This window comes from Rutidosis leptorrhynchoides, chromosome 4, assembly GCF_046630445.1.
Source record: "Rutidosis leptorrhynchoides isolate AG116_Rl617_1_P2 chromosome 4, CSIRO_AGI_Rlap_v1, whole genome shotgun sequence".
NCBI classification, from domain to species: Eukaryota; Viridiplantae; Streptophyta; class Magnoliopsida; order Asterales; family Asteraceae; genus Rutidosis; species Rutidosis leptorrhynchoides.
In genome coordinates, this window is record NC_092336.1 from 629,970,574 (window position 1) to 629,983,000 (window position 12,427).

Below are 12,427 nucleotides of genomic sequence, written 5' to 3' on the forward strand. Positions count from 1 at the left end.
GGCTTAGGTCAAAATTAGTTATAAGCCTACTGAATTATAACACATTAATATTAATATTAAAATTAATGATGTGTGTGGCCGCCATCTTCATCGGTAAGAAGGGATTCGGAGTCGCAATTGTCTGAATACTGTTTTCAAGTCGGTTTATATTTGAACGCTTTTTTTCAACGCAGAATACGAAACAATATATCCGTCTTCATTTTCTAGATTCAAGCAACAAAAATACCAATTCTCCGCTTCCGCAAAGCTACGGTTTGTTAATTTTCAATCAATAATTTTCAGTTTCTTCAATTGCAATAACTACAATGATTTCCGATACCTAAAATCTGAATGCGTATACGATTCCATAAGATATAATTTTATATCATCGTACTGATTTACCGTGTAGATCTAGTTTCTGATTTGTGAACTTCGCGTTGAATCTGTTTATGTGCAGCTTTTGTTGATCAATAATATAATATTACTCATAGTATGTACTGTTATGTTGATGATTAAGTTTAGCATATGCTTAATTGTTAATTGTTCGATTAAACTATGATTAGCTTCTGTTTGTTTCAGATTTGGTTGTAACAGTCTATTGTGTATTAATAATTATAAAATAGTATAGATTGATTAACTGGTCCATTACTTTTAATGAAAAAATCTTACTTAAAAAAAAAAAAATTGCACACAAGATATAGAACAGTGAAGTAGTATTTGTTTCCGAAAGTATTCGGTTCACAAGTTGTATTATTGTTTGCTCCATAATACTACAATCCGAATCATGGATCAAATGAATTCTGGCGGTTTTGAGTAATTGTTGCGAGGTTTTTAAATGAAATATATTGACTTGTTTATGAGTTGTGAGATTTTATGGAGGGGAATTAACGATTGAAATTTGTTTTGCATTGGAACAGAGGATTTGAAATTTGTAAAAGATGACGTGGTTTAGGTCAGGATCTAGTATTGCAAAGCTTGCAATCAGGAGAACCGTAACGCAAAGTGGATCATATGCATCAAGGACGCGTGTATTTCCGTCTGAAAGCCGATGTTTTCATACAACAGTCTTCAAGTCTAAAGCACAATCTGCACCTGTTCCTCGAGCGGTCCCACTTTCTCGTTTGACTGATAGCTTTTTAGATGGAACTAGTAGTGTCTACCTCGAAGAGCTTCAAAGAGCTTGGGAGAATGATCCAAACAGTGTTGATGAGTCATGGGACAATTTTTTCAAGAACTTTGTTGGTCAAGCTGCTACATCCCCTGGAATATCGGGTCAAACCATACAAGAGAGCATGCGATTGTTGTTGCTTGTTAGAGCATATCAAGTTTATGGTCACATGAAAGCTAAAATTGATCCTTTGGGTCTGGAAAAAAGAGAGATTCCTGCTGATTTAGATCCCGCTTTTTACGGGTTCAGCGAAGCTGATTTGGATCGTGAGTTTTTTCTAGGTGTATGGAGGATGTCTGGGTTTTTGTCTGAGAATCGACCTGTGCAAACACTTAGGTCTATATTGACCCGTCTGGAACAAGCTTATTCTGGAAATATTGGTTATGAGTACATGCACATTGCTGATCGTGAAAGATGTAATTGGTTGAGAGATAGAATCGAGACTCCAACCCCGACTCAGTATAATAGTGAGCGCCGTGAGGTCATCCTTGATAGACTCATATGGAGTACTCAGTTTGAGAATTTTTTAGCTACAAAATGGACGGCTGCTAAAAGATTTGGACTTGAAGGCGGGGAAACTTTAATCCCAGGCATGAAAGAGATGTTTGACCGGTCAGCAGATCTCGGCGTTGAAAGCATTGTTATTGGAATGTCTCACAGAGGAAGATTAAACGTCTTAGGTAACGTTGTTAGGAAGCCGTTAAGGCAAATTTTCAGTGAATTCAGTGGTGGTACGAAGCCAGTTGACGAAGTTGGGCTCTACACTGGAACTGGTGATGTAAAGTATCATTTAGGAACATCGTATGACCGCCCGACACGAGGAGGAAAACGAATCCATTTGTCTTTGGTTGCAAACCCGAGTCATTTAGAAGCTGTTGACCCGGTCGTGGTCGGGAAAACTAGGGCAAAACAGTATTACTCGAACGATACAGATAGGACGAAAAACATGGGTATTTTGATTCACGGGGACGGAAGTTTTGCGGGTCAAGGTGTGGTTTATGAGACTTTGCATTTAAGTGGTCTTCCAAATTACACCACTGGTGGGACCATTCATATTGTAGTGAACAATCAAGTTGCTTTTACTACTGATCCACAAGCAGGAAGATCTTCACAGTATTGTACGGATGTTGCTAAAGCTTTAAATGCTCCCATCTTTCATGTGAATGGTGATGATGTAGAAGCAGTTGTCCATGCGTGTGAGCTTGCAGCAGAATGGCGACAGACGTTCCATTCAGATGTTGTTGTTGACATTGTCTGTTATCGAAGATTTGGGCATAATGAAATTGATGAACCTTCGTTTACTCAACCCAAAATGTACAAGGTCAGTCCTCTTACATGTTACTCATCTGCTTTTTATATGGTAAATGTCTTTTCACCATCATGGTTTGTCTTCTTTTTAAATTTGTAAACGGTACTGGTGTTTTCCAGATCATCAGGAATCATCCTTCATCGTTAGAACTCTACCAGAAGAAGCTTCTAGAAACTGGCCAGGCAACTAAAGAAGATATTGATAGAATACAAAGCAAGGTTACTGCAATCCTCAATGAAGAATTCCTTGCTAGCAAGGATTATGTCCCTCAAAGAAGAGACTGGCTTTCAGCTTACTGGACCGGATTCAAGTCTCCTGAACAGCTTTCACGTATTCGTAACACTGGGTAAGTTTTCACATACGTTGTTACACATATAACCTTGTAGTTTGGCCTGTCTTTGAGAAGTATATTCTTCTGCAGGGTGAAACCAGAGATCTTGAAAAATGTTGGGAAGGCAATCACAACTCTTCCTGAAACTTTCAAGCCTCATAGAGCTGTTAAGAAGATATTTGCAGATCGTTTTAAGATGATCGAGACTGGTGAGGGTGTTGACTGGGCAGTTGCAGAAGCCCTTGCGTTTGCAACATTGTTGGTGGAAGGAAACCATGTGAGATTGAGTGGTCAAGATGTTGAAAGAGGTACTTTCAGTCATAGACATTCTGTTGTTCATGACCAGGAAACAGGGGAACGTTACTGTCCGTTGGATCATGTAATGATGAATCAAAATGAGGAAATGTTTACTGTAAGCAACAGGTAAATGCAAATCTTTTTAAGCTTCATTACATGATTTTCCTTTTCCTGATACTTCCATTTTGAATATTTGATGTCTAAAATTCGTGTGTTTGATGTTCAAAATTGTTAAAAACAGTTCGCTTTCAGAATTTGGCGTCCTGGGATTTGAGTTGGGATACTCAATGGAAAACCCTAATTCGCTTGTATTGTGGGAAGCTCAATTTGGGGATTTTTCAAATGGAGCTCAGGTGATATTTGACCAGTTTTTGAGCAGTGGAGAGGCTAAATGGCTGCGCCAGACAGGACTAGTTGTGTTACTACCTCATGGTTATGATGGTCAGGGCCCCGAACACTCAAGTGCAAGACTAGAGCGTTTCCTTCAGGTAAATACTTTTGCTTGTTGTAAGTCCATTTTGCTGACAGTTTCATGCACTTTACCTTTGTAAGAAGTTTCATCTTAGGTTAATGGGTCAAAATTACCTTTGGTTGTATGTTAGCTTATATCTACTACTACATGCGATGGTGTAGCTTGTATCTTTATTGACACGATCTACCTTATATAATCTACTGGCAGATGACTGATGATAATCCGTTTGTTATACCTGAGATGGAACCAACTCTTCGCAACCAAATTCAGACCTGCAATATGCAGATTGTCAATGTTACAACACCTGCAAATTATTTCCATGTGTTGCGTCGACAGGTTAGTTTGTTCGTATAACAGTACTTTTTTTGTAAAGCCTGTATAACAGTACTTAAAAAGATTAATGAGATTCATCGCTTCCTAACATTTTATTGTTGTTTTTCAGTTGCATAGGGAGTTCCGTAAGCCGCTTGTTGTAATGTCTCCTAAGAATTTGCTCCGTCACAAAGAGTGCAAGTCAAATTTATCGGAGTTTGATGATGTCCAAGGTCACCCAGGTTTTGACAAACAAGGGACTAGATTCAAGCGACTCATCAAGGATCAGAATGACCACTCAGATCTTGAAGAGGGCATTAGACGTTTAGTTCTTTGCTCTGGAAAGGTTCGTAAAACTTTAAATAGAAATAACTCTCCAATAGAGATACATAACATAGTTATAAGTTATGTATAATGATTAGGTCATCCCTTTCACATACTTTGCACTTTTGTCATTCTGGTTGCTTTAATGATGCTGGGTTTTACAGGTTTACTACGAACTTGATGAGAAGAGGAAGTCAATTGAGGGTAAAGACATTGCAATTTGCCGCGTTGAACAACTCTGTCCATTCCCCTATGATCTCATTCAACGTGAACTAAAGCGTTATCCAAGTAAGTTTAAACTTCCAATTAGGCTATTGTTAAAGGGTGTGAGCCTTTTATCCGTCACTTATGTGGCACCTTTGGTGTCATGGCTCTGACGCCCCTGATGCCTCTAGCGGAGCGTCACCCGTTACAATTAAGGGGCGTCAGTCAATTATTAGACAGAAAAAAGGAATGTATCAAGGGGTTTTCAGCCAATCATAATCCACCTTTAATTTTTATATATTATTAATTTATTTGTTTTATACCCAACTACCAATCATATTTTACCACATCGCCCATCACAAATTTAACACTCAAATTTGACACTCCCATTTATTTAACTTCACTTCTTGATCTTGCTACGTCACCAAAAAGTACACCATTACCATTTGCCTTTGACGTCACAGTCTGGGTTAACAGCAGTCTTTATATGTTTTTGCTGGTAGACATGGCCACTGCAACCCATTCCATTGACCTATGACTGGGTCGATATAAAATTATAGATGATTCACGTAACTATGTGAGAGTGCGAGACCTAGTAATTTTTCTTTGTTTTGTTACTAACATTATGCATTAAAGAATTTCGAAGATTTTTACACGTGCTTTTCATAGCACAAGTGACCTATGAATATTTTGGTGTCTTTAAATCACATTTGACCCATAAACTCTCTTTGGCTTATACTTCAGATGCAGAAGTTGTGTGGTGCCAGGAGGAGCCAATGAATATGGGGGCCTACAGTTACATTGCCCCACGCCTTGCTACCGCCATGAAGGCGCTCGATAGAGGTACTATAGATGATGTCAAATACGTGGGCCGGGCTCCATCTGCTGCCACTGCAACTGGTTTCTACAGCGTTCACGTGAGAGAACAGGCAGAACTCGTGCAGAAAGCCCTGCAGCCAGAACCTGTCATTAACCCTGATCTTTGTTAGAGCCTGTATCCTGGTAAGACTTGAAATCATTGTTTTAGATCTTGACCTATTTACATTTTAATGGGCTGATTCTTTCAGTTTCTTAATAATTTCAGACGGGTAAAATAAAAATATCTAGCTAAAAAGATAACAGGACCAATGGATTGAAAGTCGTCGTAACTGTATTTTAGTACATACAGCCTACTAATTTGCTTTATATAATATGTGCTATTATATTGTTTTTAATACATCTAAAAATGCATTGAGGTTGACATGAATTTTAAAATTGACCCATTTGCAGTTGACTTGGTGCAGAAAATTATCTTAACCCAACTTGCACATCACACCACAATAACACCTGTGGCTACTGGCTAGATCATTTTGATAGTTCTCCGTAGTATTTAAATCAAGTTATTTTTATTCATTTGCAGGGGTTTTCACCATAGTCGGAGTGTCGGGGTGGCATCCTTTTGCTTTAATTTAAATCGGGCAATCGAGTATTGGCAACATTCGTGTGGAATAATAACGTAAAAATGTTGATATACGTTGTGCCATGGGTTCATGGCATGTAACTATTACAGTTTTATTACTATATTTTTTGAGGGATGACTTGTTTGGTAATCATGATGATCATATCAGAATACAATCCGAGATTATTTTGGTTCAAGTTATGTTATATTTACTCTATAGCTTCGACCTAAAAGCTTTTTGTTTCGAATTTTCTTGTTTATTTATGTTGATCTTGCCTCTTTTATCTTATTATTATCACTTGAATGTGATTTCGAGACCCATAAGAGGTTCGGTTTATGTATTTCATACAACTAGCTAAAAAAATGTTCATCATATTATTGTTGATATTTTATGAATCTGATTTCTATAGTTTCTCAGAAGTTTTTGGTCACTCAAAGTTATCATAATATTTTTTTAACATGAATTAATTAAAATTAAAATAGATTGAAAAAGATCTAATTGTGATACAAATGTTACAATTGAAACTCCTTAACACATGGGTCGCACTTAAATCGGTGTTAAGCCCGAAGAACGACAGTAGAAAAAGATTGCACCAATAAACCAACAGCCACCGCAAACCATACTCTACTCGACTAAGGAATCACTCAAAGTGCATATATAAAACCAATAAGTTTCGCTCCCGACCCAGGTAAAATCGTAATGAACTAATGATGATGTAGCATCCAGAAGGCCGGTAACGTATTACTCCCTCCGTCCCAAATTTATTGTCTCCAGACAAAAAATACGCAGTTTTAGGAAATCTCACTAACTTCATTCTCCACCAATAATATATCTTCTCTCTCCAGATTAATCTCTTTTAATTGGTTGAAAAAGAATCTGGACAATTAATTTGGAACACATTGATTTAGGAAGGAGGTACATATACAACATAATAAAGCTCTGAATAAATTAATTTTAGATGGGAAGGACACTGACCCTAATGTTCTTCAAAAGTCAATGTTGTCTAGAAACATACTAACCCATCTTAATTTTCTGCTCATGGGTCAAGTTGACCATATAAATATAGACTCTGTAATTAACCTTTGTTTACAATTACAATAATATGATTATTAATTAATTATAATTATATTATATTTATAATTTATACAGCAAATAATTTGATTATTAGTTATATGGATACGGATTTGGTAGGCCAAAAGAGTGGATATTTACGAAAAGAAAGAAAATAGGAAGCTACCTACAATGTTCGTGACTAATGTGAATACGAGACTTTTTTAATTGACACTTGGCTTAACCAAAACTACATTTTTAACTTTGTTTTTTCCGCTTAATAAGGTTTCATATAATGAAAGGACACATCATAGGATATGTGTCATTTAACGTGTGTACGAAATAATTGTACTGTACACGAACATCGATTTGAGTTGATAGTTATAGTTTAGGCTGTAGTCATTTCGCTATTAATAAAAGTACGAAAAAATTTATGTCGTGTTCAATCTCAATTTCTCAGTAACTTATTTATTTGATTAAGGCGTATTGTAACGGAAGAACGCGTGGGTAGGAATAAGGTTGTTTTCAATGTTTAATTCAATACCGAACTCGACAATGAATATAATTTTTAGAGTAGTTGTACGGTGTTGAACTTAGTGTTGATAAATACTGTATGTTTTACATATGTAAAGTAGAATTTTACCAAATTTTTGTTGTCGTCATGGAGATAAATATGTTTTCAATTATTGGACAAAAACGTAAGAAACTGTAGTTAGATGAAAATGACTTTGGAGTCATCTTTAATTACTTAATGAATTTGCTAAATTACCCACTTGCTTAACTTGTCCAACTTGCCAAACTTTAAAATTCAACATTTTGGAGCATTAGAAAACATCATTGGTGGCTTTTGTAATGTAAATTGCTACCACTTTTCTAGAATGGTCATAAAAGCGACGTCTCTGTAATTTAAAAAATTTAGTTTTATTTTGACCACCCCTTTGTTTCCTTTATGATACCAAAGAAATTAAATAATACTCCGTAGTTCTATTAGTGTCATTTTTTTTTGAGACATTAGTTTAAGGATTGAACTTAAATCTTCTTTACAGAATCTCAAGCATTCAACTACTGGGTCATTCATCGGGGTTTAATTATTAGTGTCATGAAAGTCTCGTAAGAGATTCAAAGTTTATATACCACTAGTAAGTAGTAACACATCTTTAGGTTGCCAAAAAAATGTTCGTCCTCTCAGAGTAACTTGAATAGATGAAACTTTAACCATGTACAGGTTTATGTTGGTATGAGTTGTCAAAAAATGACTTGAACCGATCACATATAACTCTTTTAGCTAGTTCTAGTACACGTGAGTAAAAATATGTCATCTCTGATAACAAAAAAAACTTTAACTTTGTACCTTATTTTTTTAAATAGTTAAGTATATATTACGGAGTACTACGAGTCACAACATAGAGTGCAATATAAAAAAGTATTTCTCCATATATTATATTTCTAATGCATACAAATTCTAAAAATCATATTAAGTATATGTAAATATATGTAATATCAAGCGATCTGTATTTTTATAATTGTGTTGTGACACTAAGATGTTGTTTATTTTTTAAAATACTTTTATCTGAAGATCTGTAAACCACATCTGTAACGAAGATGTACTGTGAAGGTCTATAGGCTGAATATTAAAGAGTGTTTATTTTCTTTTTTGTCTGCTAAACACCATTTAAAATCCCTGATTATTGTAATATTAAATTTTTACTAAAAGATTATTTATTGAATTAAAAAGTAATAAGAAAAGCTTTTTGTTATAATATATAAATATATATATAAATGGATAGTCAATTATTGGTACACAAAAGTAATATTATTGTATTACCTAAACTTATGATATTTTTGCTATAAATAGCCATGAATGCAAGCATTAAACTTGCACCATTTCTCACACTTACAAAGTGTTTCTTTCTTTCTCTCCATTATCATCTTTGTTCTTACACTTCATTATTAGTATTCTTAATCAAGAATCAAATCACTAAAGGTAGTTATAAGCCTACTGAATTATAACATCAAGAATCAAACCACTAAAGGTAGTTATAAGCCTACTGAATTATAACACGTTATCAGCACGATAATCTTAATACTAATTATGGTTGGCTCTGCCACCTAAATGATATATGGTCGGTTATACCACCTGAATAATATATGGTCGACACTGTCGTCTAATTATCATTTATGTTACTAACATTTATATTTCAATTATCTAACATTTATATGGCCGACACTGTCGCCTAATTTTCATTTATGTTACTAACATTTATATTTCTATTATCTAACATTTATATGGCCGACACTGTCGCCTAATTATCATTTATGTTACTAACATTTATATTTCTATTATCTAACATTTATATGGCCGACACTGTCGCCTAATTATCATTTATGTTTACTAATATTTATATTTATGTTATATAACATTTATTAATGATTGCTTACATATGGTCGACACTGTCACATACTTATCATTTATGTTATATTAAATTTATGTTTAATGTTTATATACTTATGAATATAAAGTGACTATAATTTATCATGTTGTTTGTTTTAATAGAAAATGTCGAATCTGGAAAAGCTTAAATTTACTCCTTTAGAATCAACTGGAAACAACTACATGCCATGGGTTATAAAAGTAAAAATGCATCTTAAATCAATGGGCATTCTTGAAGCCATAAATGAAAACAACACTTGTTCTGAAAAAGAACAAGCAACGGCATGTTGCTTTATTCATCAACATATTGATGAATGCTTACAAAATAATTATGTGACTGTAGAAGATCCCCATGTTTTATGGGAAGGTCTCAAAAGCAGATTCAATAATCAAAGAGAAATTTTACTTCCAGCTGCTATGGAACAATGGAGAACATTAAGGTTCCAAGACTTTAAGAAAGTAAATGAATATAGCTCAGCTCTATATAATACATGTTCACAACTTAAATTCTGTGGACATGAAATAAGTGATGCAGACATGATGGAGAAAACTTTCTCCACAATGAATGCTGCAAACATCACAGTGCAAAGAAATTTGAGAATGCTAAAGTTCAAAACATATCCTGAACTTAATTCATATCTCTTAGTTGCAGAGCAAAATGATGAGCTATTGATGAAAAATCAGCAATCCCGTCCTACTGGTACACTTGCAATCCCTGAAGCAAATACTGCAAATAATTATAAACAGGGACAAGGACGCGGGCAAGGTCGTGGTTATAATAACCATCACCATCATCATGCCAAAAGCCATAACTATGGTAGAAACCATCCTTATGGTAATGGTAATGGGCGAGGACGTGGTCGTGGCCGTGGTGGTCAAAGAAATAATAATCCACGAAAATATAAATATCAACCACAAAACAAGCCCACTAAACAAGATGTTGAAGAAAATTCTTCTAAAAATTCTGAAGAATCTTGCTACAAATGTGGTAGAATGGGCCACTGGGCTAATACTTGCCGAACATCTAAACATCTTGTTAAGATGTATCAGGATTCGCTGAAAGATAAAGAAAAGGAAGTAAACTTTGTGGATAACGTCGATCCAACAGTCACTGAGAAACCATCTGATTTATATGAAGATTTCTTGAATGTTTAAGTTGTGTGTCTTTCTAAAAATAAACGATTTAATATCGTCTGTCTTTGTCATTATGTTTGCTAAATGTTTCAGTACTATCTATTTGCGTTTAAAATATTGTGTAATATTAATGTACTCACTATTTATTTCTTATATATGAAGTTCAATATGAATTTTGCTGGAATACAACATCAATCAAGTGGTGGAGATCTCTGTATAGCAGACAGTGGAACTACACACACTATACTTAAATCCGAGAAATATTTTATTGATCTAAAACCAACGGAAGGAACTATACATACAATATCAGGACCTGCTAACTTGATAAAAGGGATAGGAAAGGCAAATTTCATACTACCAAATGGTACAAAATTTTTAATAAATGATGCCTTATTTTCTCCCAAGTCAAGCAGAAATTTATTGAGTTTCTCCGACATATACCTTAACGGGTATGATTATCAGTCAGTGACAACAGAAAATGAGAAATATTTAAGTATCACTGACAAGAGTCATGTGGTTGAAAAACTGCCAAGACTTAGTTCTGGATTACATTATACACATATAAATGTACCAGAAATACATATGGTAGTTAACGAAAAATATATTGATCCTGGTGTATTCAGTTTATGGCATAACAGATTAGGCCATCCAGGATCAACAATGATGAAAAGGATTATTGAATGTACTCATGGACATCCACTAAAGGATAGAAAAATCCATCATGATACAATGGTTCCATGTACATCTTGCTCTCTTGGAAAATTGATAACTAGACCCTCACCACTTAAGGTTGAGAAAGAATCACCAATGTTTCTTGAAAGAATTCAAGGTGATATATGTGGACCAATTCATCCACCATGTGGACCATTTAGATATTTCATGGTTCTAATAGACGCATCTAGCAGATGGTCTCATGCTTGTCTGTTATCAAGCCGTAATGTGGCATTTGCAAAATTTCTTGCCCAAATTATTAAATTGAGAGCTCATTTTCCTGATTACACCATTAAAAGGGTGAGACTTGATAATGCTGGTGAATTTACATCTCAAGCATTTAATGACTATTGCATGTCTATAGGAATTGTTGTTGAACATTCTGTTGCTCATGTGCATACACAAAATGGTTTAGCCGAGTCATTGATTAAACGTTTACAGTTAATCGCTAGACCATTGATAATGAGAACAAAACTCCCTGTATCTATATGGGGTCATGCAATTTTACATGCTGCTGCATTAATTCGCATCAGACCAAGTGCAAGTCATAAATATTCCCCCCTACAACTTGCTTTTGGTCAAGAGCCAAATATTTCCCATCTTAGAACATTTGGTTGTGCAGTGTATGTTCCAATTGCGACACCACAACGTAGAAAAATGGGTCCTCAAAGGAGGTTGGGAATATATGTTGGATATGAAACATCTTCAATATTAAGGTATATTGAACCTATGACAGGTGACGTTTTTACAGCACGTTTTGCTGATTGTCATTTTAATGAAACATTGTTCCCTAGATTAGGGGGAGAAATGAAAAATAAAGAAAATGATGTTTCATGGTGTGAACCTCAATTAAAGTATCTTGATCCTCGCACAAAAGAATGCTAGACAGAAGTTCAAAAGATAATGCATATACAAGAACTTGCAAATCAATTGCCTGATGCATTTACAGATACAAAAACGGTGACAAAATCATATATACCAGCAGTAAATACTCCAGCTCGAATTGAAATTCCAAAAGCTGGCAATAACGTCACTCATGAATCTTTGCCACGTCAGAAACGTGGAAGACCAATTGGTTCAAAGGATAAAAATCCTCGAAAAAGAAAATCAGCTGATAATGAAGTAAAAGAAAGTGTTCAAGAAGAACCACAAATCAGTACTCCTACTGCAGAGGAGATTGATGATGTCAATACAGAAATTGCAATCAATTATGCATATTCAAAAATATTATGGAACCGAAATGAAATGAAAAATCTTGATGAGAAA

At 34.9% G+C, this 12,427-nt stretch overlaps 1 protein-coding gene across 1 annotated transcript; it reads left to right on the forward strand.

Annotated features, from left to right (window-relative positions):
* The first annotated feature begins 894 nt into the window (after positions 1–894).
* On the forward strand, positions 895–6,051 carry LOC139839844 (uncharacterized). Its single transcript, XM_071830016.1, has 9 exons — positions 895–2,468; positions 2,576–2,802; positions 2,878–3,210; positions 3,326–3,572; positions 3,764–3,892; positions 3,999–4,214; positions 4,357–4,480; positions 5,141–5,398; positions 5,796–6,051. The coding sequence occupies exons 1-8, from the start codon at positions 918–920 to the stop codon at positions 5,383–5,385; spliced, it is 3,072 nt and encodes a 1,023-aa protein (XP_071686117.1). The 5' UTR covers positions 895–917; the 3' UTR covers positions 5,386–5,398; positions 5,796–6,051.
* The last annotated feature ends 6,376 nt before the right edge of the window (positions 6,052–12,427 follow it).